Source organism: Nerophis ophidion, linkage group LG01 (assembly GCF_033978795.1).
Source record: "Nerophis ophidion isolate RoL-2023_Sa linkage group LG01, RoL_Noph_v1.0, whole genome shotgun sequence".
NCBI lineage: Eukaryota > Metazoa > Chordata > Actinopteri > Syngnathiformes > Syngnathidae > Nerophis > Nerophis ophidion.
Genome location: NC_084611.1, coordinates 81,390,200 through 81,405,131, shown reverse-complemented (window position 1 = coordinate 81,405,131; position 14,932 = coordinate 81,390,200). Strand labels below are relative to the sequence as shown.

The following is a 14,932-nucleotide window of genomic DNA, read 5'->3' as shown; positions in this document are numbered from 1 at the left end:
TAAATCTAACGGTTTATTAGCAATACAGCCCAACGTAGAAATACTTGCTAGTCGTGTAGCCAACAGCAGGAAAAAAAAAACCCGAGAGGTGTACATTTGGTAGTACAAACACTACACGGTCATCACGTTAACATGGCTGCCCAGCCAGCAGGTGGAGGTTTAAGGCGGCCGCCAACCACTATCATTTTTACAAAGAGAGGAAGAAAAAGACACACCAGATGGCGCTGTTGATGAATATAAAAAAAAAAAAAAGGATAGAAGGTGGAGTAGAAATAAAGAGGAAAGCCAAAGTGAGTGGAGTGAGAAAACGCTGGTTTTTATAAAGCATGTGGATGCTGGACAAGTACATACAAAAGGCTTAAAAAACACACACACGCACACACGCCGAATGACAAAAACGTGACGTGAAGTTCATGATTAAAAATATATCTTAAGGTGCTTAAACGAGTGTGAAAAATAAAATCCTATGTATTTTTTTCAATATATATATGTAATATGAAGTCATAAATGTCGCCTCCTGGTGGACAACCTTGCAAACGTAAGGATGGCATAAATAAAACTAAGCACGCGTTAATCCATCGATGACAAACAATCCTTCGCAGGCGGCCCTGGCCTGGCCTGGCCGGCCCTCGTAAAAAACAAACAAAATGGCGCTACAATCTTCTTCTACACCTCACGCTTTGATAAATAAAACCCCCAGCTGGCAAGTCCTGCCCCCCAAACAACACGCACGCTCTACAACCGAGCCAAACACAAAGTTGTTAAAGTGCATAACAAATCCTAGCGCCACAGCAAAATTGATGACATTGGCGCTCTTTTTTTTTTTTTTTAATACAGCAGGTCCCCGCCCATTGGCCGATTTCCAGCGAGCTAAATAAAAGATGGCGCTATCTGCTGTGCAGGGGCGGCCCCTCCTAATACTTTTGATTTCAATTAAAGGCGCTTCCTATCGTATTCCCAGCCCCTTCCTGCTCCGTCAATAACAAGAATATCATGTCTAATTTTACCAGTCGACCTCTTTATCTCTGGGTGGAGTGCACTCGTTTAAAAAAAATAAAAAAAACGACTGGGAAATATGCAAAAATTCATGTGAAATGTCTTATTTTCCTCAAAAAATAAAAAAAATGAAAACATTTCACATTAATTAGTTTAAATACAAAACATGCCTCAAATTAAAGTTTGATGAATACGGTATAAAATCCTTTCACATGAATAATAATCTTGTAATCAAAATAAAATGATGGTTAGGGCCCCAATTTATTTATTTATTATTACGTCTATTCAATTAAAAGTTGTTTTGCAAGTACAATACTGTAATATTTATACTACATAAATTATATATACATATATATGTATGTATATATATATCTATATATATACATATAGTATAAATGATATGAATATATATACATATACATATATATATATATATACACATACATGAATATATACACACACATACATACATGTATGTATGTATGTACAGTATATAGAGTAATATTTTAAACAGATGTTTTCATATATATATATATACATATATATGTATATATACATACATATATACACACAAATACATACATACATGTATGTATGTATGTATGTATGTATGTACAGTATATAGAGTAATATTTTAAACAGATGTTTTCATATATATATACATATATATGTATATATACATACAAATACACACACAAATACATACATACATACATGTATGTATGTATGTATATATACATACATACATGTCCGTATGTGTGTGTGTGTGTCTATATGTATGTATGTATATATGTATGTATATATATATATAGTAATATTTTAAACAGATCTTTTCATAAGCAAGAGGCATATTATAGGCCTGACCAAAAATAGTGCCGGTGCACAAAAATAAATTGACCCACATCCAAAATGCAAGTCCCTATTCACCCAGACTCTAAATCAATTCATAGTTTTAAAAAAGGATTAAAAAATTATTTTTTGAATTCATAAGAATACATTTTTAAAACAACATTTTTAGGCCATTGGCATAAAACCAGAAGCTTTTCTAATCCAGTGATTCTCAAACTGTGGTACGCCAAAGAATGACCTGATTAAAGTACAGTGTTGTATTATATGACTACATTCAGACACAGTGTGATTGTTCAAACTGTATGTAATGTTACGGTGGCCACAAATATTGAATAAACTTGTTAAATAAAACCTGCGCCTTGGTTTTAATGAATACTTAGTAGAGCTGTGAATCTTTGGGCACCACACGATTCCATTCAATTCTTGGGGGTAACGATTCAGAACAGACTCTCGATTCAAAAATCAATACTTTTTAATAACAATGGGCGCCATTTCTGTGATTAACCTAAATACCTCATAACAGCTCTTGAATCGTATTATATTACATAATAAAAAAAGGTTTTGTTTCGATTTTAGATTTTTTCAATCGATTAAGAATAGTTACAAATAAAAATCCTGATTAATTTTAAATTGTTTTTTTTTCTATGATACCCTTGATACTTAGGCCTACTATGCTACTGTATTTTAATGTTGGTCATTATGGTGGTACTTGGAGGGCCACGTGTGTTCTGAGGTGAGAACCACCGTTATAGGCTTTACTAAAAACAATAGCGGTGCACAAAAAAAAAAAAAAATCACATCTGAACTGCAAATCTATTCATCCCAATTCTAAATCGATTAATAGATTCCCAAAAAATCAATAAAAACAAACTTTAATTCATAAGAATCAATTTAGAAAAAAATAAGTTTTCAGACCATCTCCATTCAACCAGAAAGAGCTGTTCTAACCTGTAACCTGTTTTGAGAGTCGAATCTTGATTCTAATACCAAATAATACGTTGCGGGAATCAGTTTGAAAAGAGAAGCTATTCTGAATCGAATCGTCACTCCTGGAATTGGATCGAATGGTTAAGTGGCCAAAGATTCACACCCTGTTAGTTACTAAGGGTGCACAAAAATATCAATCGACATCCGAGTTGCGATTCTGATAGATCCCGATTCTTAATCGATACCTAATTTTCAAAAAATTATACAAAAAATATTTAAAATAAATATACAGTTTTTTTTTTTTTTTATAAGAATACATTTTTTAAAAATACCTTTTTTTTAGTCCACCTCCATGCAACCAGAAGGAGCTTTTCTAACATGTAACCTGTTTTGAAAAATTTTCATCCGAATTATTACACTAAATAATAAAATTGAATCGAGAATCGATTCTGAATCGAAATTGTCAGTCCAGGAATTGGAACCTGACTGAATCATTAGGTGCTCAAAGCTTCACATCCCTAAAAAAATAGGCATTTTATTTTTATTTTTTATGTTTAAGCGTGTGTCCATTATATTGTTCACACCCTGTTAGTTACTAGGGGTGTAAAAAAATATCAATCGACATCCGAGTTGCGATTCTGATGATCCCGATTCTTAATCAATATCTAATTTTCAAAAAACGATAAACAAATATACAGTTTTTTTCATAAGAATACATTTTTAAAAATACCTTTTTTTTAGTCCACCTCCATGCAACCAGAAGGAGCTTTTCTAACAGGCAACCTGTTTTGAAAAAATTTCATCCGAATTATTACACCAAATAATACAATTGAATTGAGAATCGAATCTGAATCGAATTGTCAGTCCAGGAATTGGAACCTGACTGAATCATTAGGTGCCCAAAGCTTCACATCCCTTAAAAATAGCCGTTTTTATTACATTTTTTTTTATGTTTAAGCGTGTGTCCATTATATTGTTCACACCCTATTAGTTACTAGGGGTGTAAAAAAATATCAATCGACATCCGAGTTGCGGTTCTGATGGATTCCGATTCTTAATCAATATCTAATTTTCAAAAAACGATAAACAAATATATTTAAAACAAATATACAGTTTTTTTCATAAGAATACATGTTTAAAAATACCTTTTTTTTAGTCCACCTCCATGCAACCAGAAGGAGCTTTTCTAACATGTAACCTGTTTTGAAAAATTTTCATCCGCATTATTACACTAAATAATAAAATTGAATCGAGAATCGATTCTGAATCGAAATTGTCAGTCCAGGAATTGGAACCTGACTGAATCATTAGGTGCCCAAAGCTTCACATCCCTAAAAAAATAGGCGTTTTTATTACATTTTTTTTATGTTTAAGCGTGTGTCCATTATATTGTTCACACCCTGTTAGTTACTAGGGGTGTAAAAAAATATCAATCGACATCCGAGTTGCCATTCTGATGGATCCCGATTCTTAATCAACATCTAATTTTCAAAAAACGATAAACAAATACATTTAAAACAAATATACAGTTTTTTTCATAAGAATACATTTTTAAAAATACCTTTTTTTTAGTCCACCTCCATGCAACCAGAAGGAGCTTTTCTAACATGCAACCTGTTTTGAAAAAATTTCATCCGAATTATTACACCAATTAATACAATTGAATTGAGAATCGAATCTGAATCGAATTGTCAGTCCAGAAATCGGAATCTGACTGAATCGTTAGGTCCTCAAAGCTTCACATCCCTAAAAAATAGGCGTTTTTATTACATTTTTTTTTATTTTAGCATGTGTCCGCTATATTGTTTACATCAGCGAATGGTGGGGTCTTACTGTAATTACATTAACATTTTTTTACGCATTATCCTGGAACAACTCGTCGGCCTGAATGTCTTTGGGGGTGAGAAACAAAAGTCTAACACGCAAAAAACAAAAACAAAAAAAAAAAACAGAAATGAAAGGTGATTACCCATTACTTTGCGGCAAAAGCGTATTTTTGCGTGATAGAAAAATAAGCCTATAAAGATATAGATATATAAAAAAAAGTTAATTGTATTTACCTCGCGAGGTCTGTTAAAGATGGCTAGTGAGGGCTGAACACACACACATTCTCACACACACACACACACACACACACACACGCACACACACGTGTGCGGCAGGTGTCGACAGGTGACCTCTCCTGCTGTGCTGAGTGGGATGCTGGGTAAAAAGGCGTCGATAGCGAGGGAGGCGAGGGAATCGTTCACGGTAGATGCTTGACGTAGTTTCCCGGGAAGGTTCCAAACAGCTTGCTTCTCCGGGACGTCCCTTTGGGCAAACACACGACAGCAGGAAATGAGATGAAAGCTAAACTACAGCATTTCATCCAATTCAATACTTACTAAAACATGTCAGTAATGGAAGGGTTTGCCTGTAAGCTGTGGGAGCACAGTGCCATCTAGTGGCGTCTTTTTTTAAGACACGGTCAAATCAACCTTTACTGCGGGGGTAGGGAACCTATGGCTCTCGAGCCAGATGTGGCTCTTTTGATGATTGCATCCGGCTCTCAGATTCAATCTTAGCGGACGTTGCTTAATACGATAAGTAATTAATAATTTTGCTGGTAATCACAGTGTTAAAAATAACCTTCAAAATATAAAACTTTCTCATGCATTTTAATCCATCTACCGCACCTGTTCAAGAAGTCACATTAATGGTCAAAAGTATTTTATTTCTTATTGGTTAGCTTCAGAATAACAATGTTATTATAAAGAATAGGAGATGCACGCATTTAGTTATTGTAATCAGGGAAAGTCGAAATGAAAGAGAAGGCGTTGGATTCTCTTGTCAGAGCATGAGACGACACTGTACAAGGGTACAGGTCTACGGGTTTCTCCTCATTGAGCTAAATTGAATCCTGTCTCTGTTAAATTCCTTGCTTCCTGTCTGTTTAATAGATGTCATCAGGGTTTGAACCTGACAGTTGTATTGTCAGGTTTGTCCCTGAAAGTGTGGCCATGTTTAAGTTTTTCCTGTCTTTGTTTCCTGTCAGCGCTCTTATTTTGTCTGTTTCCTGTCTTTCTCCCTGAGCGCTGTTCCCCCCCTCAGCTGCGGCTGATTGGCACCTGGCCACACCTGGTGTCAATCAGCCCACTTCTATTTTTACCTGCTTTGTCTTCCAGTCAGTGCTGGATAACAGTCGCGCCTACCGGTTGTTTGTCACCACTACCTGTCAATGTCATTAATACTTCGGTGTAGCTGTGTCTACTTTTGTTCACTCTGCTCATGCCATAGTTCCTTCTTGTCACAGTAAGAGTTTTGTTCATAGCCTAGTTTGTTATCCGCCTCGTGCGGACCTTTTGTTAGTACCCTTTTGTTTGTTCTTGTTTTAGTATCTAAATAAATAATGTTTTCTTATTCAATGCCTCCCAACGTCTCTGCATCTTGGGGTTCGTCAACAAAATGGGACAGTATTTAGTGTTAAAGATATTATACGGCTCTCACGGAAATACATTTTAAAATATTTGGCTTTCATGGCTCTCTCAGCCAAAAAGGTTTCCGACCCCTGCTTTACTGGGTCATTAAAAAGTCTTCAAAAAAAGAAGATAACACCAAATCTGGGAAATTAATTATAGTTGTGCATTAAAAAAGTCGAGAAACTGTAGAATAAAAACGTTTTTTTTTGTTTTCAATTTGAATTTAATCACAGATAAAAAGAATCATATTTTTTGTATTTCTGGATGATTCAATTAAGCAATTTTCAGCATAAACATGGCGAAATTAAAATAAAAACTCAATACTGGTCAATCAATAAAAGCCCATCAGAGCGTGCTGTTCAGTATCCTGACCACTGATTGGCTCAGCCTCAGACAATGTTTTTATATTGTAAAGGGGACTAAGTGAGTGTTACTTCCTGTCGAAAAGGCTCTCATATTGTTAAAAATATATATATTTAGATGGTTGTAAACATGCTTTTCAATATATAATGAACAATTCTTACTTTGCAGATATTAATTTACCATGATGATAAATAATACAATAACAAACAAACCAAAGCAATAACATCATAACATCAATATATAATGAACAATTCTTACTTTGCAGATATTAATTTGCCATGATGATAAATAATACAATAACAAACAAACCAAAGCAATAACATCATTCAGTTTAAAAATTAATACAAAAATAATATTTTGATAATACAACTAAGAGAGGAAAACATAAAATATCTTGAGGGTGTATTTTATTAGTATAAACGACATGTCATGAAATAAGAGTTTATATAGATTTTTTTATTTTATTTTACTTTAGTCATTTATGTGTTTATATATGATATGTATCCTGTAATTTTAGACTAGACATACTATATAAACACTATAAAATAATATAATATATACTGAATAAATATTGCTATATAAGGTTATCATGTATTACGTTGTTGATATCGAATCAGGTTATTATAAATGAGTGATGGGGCAAGGCATTGTTTTTTTTATTCAGTGCATTCTAACCTTTTCCTTCTTCCTGCTCCTTTTCCGACCTTTTTTTATTAAATTTTTAATTCAACTTAAATTGTATAGAGATAGATAATATTTGTAGTTGTTGTAATTGAAATTAAGGGGGGAAAAAGAGGATTAAGTGTACATAAAATATTATTGTACGGTGATTCTCTCAAACTGGGGTATGCGTAGCACTCGTGATATGACGACTCCATCTAGTGGTTTGACAGAGAATCACTTGATTAAAGTACAGTGTTTTTATTTTCCTATATTCCAACCCAGTGTTACTCTTAAAACTGTGAGTAACATTAGAGTGGCCAAAAGTATTAAATATACTTACTCTCTGCCTTGTTTTTAATAAATACGTAGTCCTACTGCGCCACTGTACTTTTAATGTTGGTCATTATGGTGGTAGTTAGAGAGCCAAGTGTTTTCTGAAGTGGAACTGGGTGAAAAAAAGTTCAAGAACGACTGAAAAAGTAGTTAAGGGTGTCCTGATCCGCTATTGATATCGGTTTGATACGAGCAAAAAAACAAGTATCGGAATATCGGGGCGGCATAGCTCGGTTGGTAGAGTGGCCGTGCCAGCAACTTGAGGGTTGCAGGTTCAATTCCCGCTTGTGCCATCCTAGTTACTGCCCTTGTGTCCTTGGGCAAGACACTTTACCCACCTGCTCCCAGTGCCACCCACACTGGTTTAAATGTAACTTAGATATTGGGTTTCACTATGTAAAGCGCTTTGAGTCACTTGAGAAAAAGTGCTATATAAATACAATTCACTTCAATAAATCAGTTTACATGTAAAATGTACGATACAGGCAGTCCAGCAGCTTGTGCAAATCGAAAAGTCCTCCAATTAGCAAATAAGGTTGGTCATTTACAAAAAGGTAAACATGATAGGCCACTCGGAGCAAGCAGCTACACAACAGCTTAGCACACAAGCTAGACTTATGCAATGAGGGGCCTTAATTGAAGGATATTGCAGTCTAAAACAACACTTTTGTTGATGTAAACAAGTATCAAATATTTATACTTGCAGCTTCCTCCTACTTCCAAAGACATGCACCTGGGGATAGGTTGATTGGCAACACTAAATTGGCCCTAGTGTGTGAATGTGAATGTTGTCTGTCTATCTGTGTTGGCCCTGCGATGAGGTGGCGACTTGTCCAGGGTGTACCCCGCCTTCCGCCCGATTGTAGCTGAGATAGGCGCCAGCGCCCCCCGCGACCCCAAAAGGGAATAAGCGGTAGAAATGGATGGATGGATTATTTACCCATACAAAATCTCCAAGGCAGAAGCGTATTAGAAAGTATCCAGTAACAAACGTGTCCGCATCATTCAACCTACTACACCATGGGTGTCAAACTCAAACACAGAGTGGGCCAAAATTTTAAAACTGAACAAAGCCGCGGGCCAAGGTTGAACAAATTAACCTTTTAATAGGGACACTAACAAGTTTTGCATTGAATATTGAACAAGCAAGGCTTATATAACTTTATAGTGACATGCAAAATCGACTTTCAAATAGTAATAATAATGATTTAAAAAATATCAATGGCATATCAAATATTTGCAGCCTTCTGAGGTAAATATTATCCATCCATCCATTTTCTACCATTTTATTCCCTTTTGGGGTCGGTGGCGCCTATCTCGGCTACAATCGGGCGGAAGGCGGGGTACACCCTGGACAAGTCGCCACCTCATCGCAGGGCGAGGTAAATATTACAATAAACTTTTTCCACGGGCTAATAATACATTTGAAAATAAAATACCAATAATTAATTAATCAAACATTCAAGCCTTGTAGTAGCAAGAGAAAGTGCATGAATAAAACGTCAATAATGGCTCAGTTTGCTACACGGATTTGCTTTCACACTGAATATGGAACAAGCCAAGCTTATATAACTTAATAGTGCAAAATCAACTTTCAAAAAACAAACGGAAAAACATCAATGGTGTCCATCCCATCCATTTTCTACCGCTTATTCCTTTCCGGGGTCGCGGGGGGCGCTGGCGCCTATCTCAGCTACAATCGGGCGGAAGGCGGGGTACACCCTGGACAAGTCGCCACCTCATCGCAGGGCCAACACAGATAGACAGACAACATTCACACTCACATTCACACACTAGGTCCAATTTTAGTGTTGCCAATCAACCTATCCCCAGGTGCATGTCTTTGGAAGTGGGAGGAAGCCGGAGTACCCGGAGGGAACCCACGCATTCACGGGGAGAACATGCAAACTCCACACAGAAAGATCCCGAGCCTGGATTTGAACCCAGGACTGCAGGACCTTCGTATTGTGAGGCGGACGCACTAACCCCTCTTCCACCGTGAAGCCACAACAATGGTGTATTAAATACAATTTAAATAAAAATTTTAAAAAAGCCTCTTTTCTATTTGCAGCCTTCTGAGGTAAATATCAACATTAACTTTTTCTACAGGCTAATTCATTTTAAAATAAAATAACAATAAGGGGGGCAGGGTTTGGAAGGGTGGGGTTTGGTATTGGGGGGGGGGGCGTATATTGTAGAGTCCCGGAAGAGTTAGTGCTGCAAGGAGTTGTGGGTATTTGTTCTGTTGTGTTTATGTTGTGTTACGGTGCGGATGTTCTCCCGAAATGTGTTTGTCATTCTTATTTGGTGTGGGTTCAAAGTGTGGCACATATTTGTAACATTGTTAAAGTTTTTTATACGGCCACCCTTAGTGTGACCTGTATGGCTGTTGACCAAGTATGCATCGCATTCACTTAAGTGTGTGTAAAAGCCGCATATGTGATGTGGCTGGGCCGGCACGCAGTTAGTATGGAGGAAAAGCAGACGTGACGACAAGTTGTAAGGAATGCTAAAGGCTGTACGTTTAAGGCACGCCCCCAATATTGTTGTCCGGGCGGATATGGGGAGAAATTCAGGAGAAAGGTTGCCCCGGGAGATTTTCGGGAGGGGCACTGAACTTTGGGAGTCCCCCAGGAAAATCGTGAGGGTTGGCAAGTATGAGTATTAGCTGTGAATGCGGTCTTAGAGAGTTGGTGCCGCTGTATAATACCAGCTGGCCAGCTCAAATGTTAATTTTATATTGTCTCAAGGGCCAAATGGAATTACATGGAGTTTGACACCTATGTACTACACCATGAGTTTAACTTCATGACTTAGTGTGGCCACCAGGTGTCGCCAAAAAACCATAAGCATTCCACTTTAACTTAAAGACAAAATAAGTCCATTCCCGTTAATAATATATAGTTGAGTAAATAAATACTTTTTTCTTACCTACCATTGTTCTCTGAATAGTTCAACTTGATCAAACATGTTCTAACACGCTAACCACACTACAAAATACTGAAAGTAGCACTATGATTTTTGCTGATATCAGTATTGGACAATTTTCAAGCCTCCTATAGTAGTAAGAAAATAGTAAACATGGAAAATATCTAATTTGCGACTGAAATCAACTATAACAAATAAGGTGGGTAGGCTTAAATGTAAAATAAAGTTAATGTAGCAACTTATCTATTGCCTCATCAAACTGAACTGAAGTCATACATTTTAAGTAACATTAGGTAACACTCGGGTTGTTTTTTTGAAACCATAAACATGTTTCAGAGTCATATGAAGTAACATTTGGGTCATTTCTTGAATTGATAATGTTGACGCAAAGTCCTTGAAACAACACTTGGTTTGGTTCTTGAATTCATAAAGTTGATGCAAAGTCATTAAAGCCACTTTTGACTGCTTGCTAAAACTATTAAGTTACTCAACTGCAGAGAGTACAAGGCTGCCATTACATGTAAGAAGTTTAGAATACAATTTAAACAACTTTTGTCGACAAATTGGGTCGACCATGTATGTCGACGTCGACTTCAGGCGGCACTTGAGCCACCCAGTTGAGTCGTAAAAATAGGCAATTTTTTCCTGTAATAAGGAGTTTTCTTACCGACAAACCAGCCGTCGTCACACTTCTCCATCACGTCCACGATGTCGCCCTCCCTCAGCTCCAGCTCGTCCTCGTTGCGAGGCACGTAGTTGTACACCACCTGGAAGCTGCACGGAAAAAAAGAATACGACATTCAACAGTGAGTGCTTGATTGGCTGCAACTACCCAAAAGATATGTTCATCCAGGAATGTAACCTACTTCTGGTTTCTGTCTGCTAAGCCTTCTGGGTAATGTAGTATATAAATAGATTTATGTGACCTCTATTTATCCAGGGTAAGACAATTGAGAATGGGATTTCATTCGCAATCCTGACCTAGCAAATAGGCAACACTTACATGTTAGAGTTGTTGAAGTGTGATGATAACTGTCTCTCAATTACAAACTAATATTAACGCTAAAGATCGCTCTCGGCAGTTCACAAATACTCTTCCCGCGTAGGATTAAATGTGTTGGAACATAAATAAATGTTTAGGATGAACAAACACCTTTGAAGTGTAAAACATACACATAGAATGTCTGCAACATGTGTTTCTTTCTGTAATTCTGGGTAATTATGACTATGAGTTGCAATCAATTTGACACATGATTAATTCATTGGTAATCTGACAGTGCAAAATTATTTAATTGTAATTACCGGTAATCTATTTTCTACCGCTTGTCCCTTTCGGAGTCGCGTGTTTTTTAAACAAAACTGTCAGTATAATAAAGTGCAAAGGAAAATACAGTTTTTACCACTTCAGTCATAATTTTTGCGCTTAGAAAACTTCTCTATGACTTTAGCTCCAGACTTCTTATATTTGCATGAGTGTACGCCGCCTTCCGCCCGATTGTAGCTGAGATAGGCACCAGCGCTCTCTGCGATCGCAAAGGGAATAAGCGGTAGAGAATGGATGGATGGATGACATTACTGCCACTAGTGGTGGAAAAGTGCATTACAACAGAGTACTAACTCTGCAGCTTATACAGACCACAGCTGAGAAAATATTTTTTGGGGCGGCCCTAAGGTTAAAAACAATGAGTTAGGTAAAAAAACTAAACAAAAAATACTACAATCATTTAATAAATCAATAATAATAATTATTACAATAAATAAAAAACATAGACAGGTTTAAAAAAAAAAATAGCTGACAAAAGCAAATAAAATTGCATAAAATATTTAAAACATTTATTAAAAAAATCCAGAAAAGTCTAGCTCAGTTTGTTTTTAGAACACTTTCTTTTACTGCCATCTAATGTCTACTCTTTGGTCTGTGTGGGGTAAAACAAGTAAAACATCACAATATTTGTTTTCTAACCTTTGTTGAAATGCGGTTACGATTATAAAAACACTTCATATACTAATACAAACATTGATGAAGGAGTTCAATCAAGTCCATACATAATTACGGAAAAAAAAGCCCCGAAACATTGTTTTTTTGCTGCAACTTTGTGAAAAAGCTGCTGCAAATTTAGGCCGCAACAGTCACAAAATAATTTCTGAGACCCTAGAGCGACGGGAAGAGTATTTGTGACTGCGTGCATCAACAAATTAATTAAATAAATCTGTGACTAATTATGTATATTATTATTTGCATTTTCCTTTTTATACATTTGCAACAAATTTAAAAAGAAAAAATATATATGTATATATGTATACATACATACATATACATATTTTATATATATATATTTAATAAATAATATATAATATATATACTGTATATACTGTATATATGCATACATACATAATAAATATATAGGTAGAGTATATGTATAAATATATGTACATATGTATATACACAATATGTATATGTATATGTATGTATATATATGTATATATATATATATACATATATATATATATATATATATACACATATATATATATATATATATATATATATATATATATATACATATATATACATATATATATGTACATATATATACATATATATATATATATATACATATATATATATATATATATATATATATATATATATATGTGTGTACACGCATGCACATACTTTTAAGAAGGTTGTGTGTAGAATTTTGTGGAGAAACAATTATTTGTTCCATTTGTAAATATGAAAAAGTAATGAAGACCACATGAAGGTTGTACTTGATGACATGATGGACGTAAAGATCACTTACGGGTCTCCTCCGCCATGAAGAGCATCCTGGACTAACCTCTGCAAGACAGACACAAATAGAAAATATATCAACATGCAGTACAGGAGCAGACTGGGGTTTCACTGTCAGTGACGCCGTAACAGAGGGAGGCACCACCAGGAATTGTCTAAAGCAATAAAAAAAGTAGGATGATATTGTGAAAGACATGTCTTCCCCTACCCTTCGACCTCTAACGGGCCTCCGTGACAAGATGGGGCTACGCGGCGGCTTACCGCCCACAACTGGCTCCTGCTCCACGGACATAAAACAAACAACAACAAAAGACCTGTCTGTACTGTCCGTTTCCATAGCAACCACTGAAGCCACTCGCAGGCAAAAAGGCAATCCAGCACACATGCCAATGTCTGCGCATGAGCGTCCACAACACACCAGGATGCAACAACTACCTGCAAACATTTGTTCCCTTTCATCCACTAGTGGCATGCTGGTGTAGAAATGTGTTTTAGTGCACACACTCACAACTTTCTATTACATCGACGGCTAGAAGAGTGAACGGTACGCCGGTTGAAAAAACAAAACAACAAAAGCACTAGTGGAAGGACACTGCAGCACCTGCAGTGAGCAAACCCATCCAAAGAATGGCGCCAAAGAACAAACAATAAAACACCTTTTCAGCGTATTTGCTGTTTTTGTTTTCTTTTTTAGAATTTTTTTGATGACCTAATGAAGAAAAATACTCAAAGTTTAGGAAAAAAGTTGCGGCTTATAGACCGAAATTTATGTTAAATGCGTTATTTTGCACTAAAAAGAATAAGTTAATTTAAGTACAAAACATGCATTAGATACAATTATATTTATGAGTCAGAAAGTACTGTATAAAAATTGTTTAATCTAATCCGTTATATTATTATAAATTTTAAAAAGTGTGGAAAAATGACGTAACGGGTGGGCCTCGATATTAAATTATGCTTAGGGCCCCAATTTAGCCTTGTGTATTAATAATAATAGATTTTATTTGTAAAAAAAGCACTTTACGTTGAGCAAACAACCTCAAAGTGCCACAGTGTAAAAAAATAGTAAGAATAATAATAATAAAATGATACTAAAAATAAATAAAATAATAAAACTACAAACAGCCCAATAGCTGGAACCAGCATGCATATCTATAAAAAAGTTTTTTTTAAAAAGAAGGGTTTTTAAGCCTTTTTTAAAAACATTCACAGTCTGAGGTGCCCTCAGGTGGTCAGGGATAACGTTCCACAGACTGGGAGCAGCGGAGTAGAAAGCCCGGTCTCCCATAGTTCGTAGCTTTGTCTTTAAGGTTGGAGGAGGTTGGCCTGATTGGAGGGGAAGTGAAATAGAAAGTATAGGTGATAGAACATTTTTACACTGACCAGAAAATAATAAAGGGGTTTGGAAAAACAAAATATATATCTAAATGTATCGAAATATATTTTTTTGATTTTTAATTTATTAATTCAATTCAATTTAATTCATTATGTTCTTTAATGTAATTTAAATATAGTTATGCAAGATGATTAATTGCTGGAAATTTTTTTTCAAATACTGTACTTGGAACTAAGGGGGTCCAATGTGCGGCCCAGGGGCCATTTGCAGCCTTTAGCACGCTTT

At 35.8% G+C, this 14,932-nt stretch overlaps 1 protein-coding gene across 1 annotated transcript in view; it reads right to left on the bottom strand.

The window, feature by feature from the left end:
* Positions 1 to 14,932, bottom strand: part of LOC133560491 (sorbin and SH3 domain-containing protein 2-like) — a 177,816-nt gene continuing 162,884 nt past the window's right edge. The window contains 4 exon segments of the mRNA XM_061913067.1: positions 1 to 5,082; positions 11,185 to 11,291; positions 13,322 to 13,359; positions 13,520 to 13,588. Coding sequence (XP_061769051.1) covers positions 5,018 to 5,082; positions 11,185 to 11,291; positions 13,322 to 13,359; positions 13,520 to 13,588 — 279 coding nt within the window. The 3' untranslated portion in view covers positions 1 to 5,017.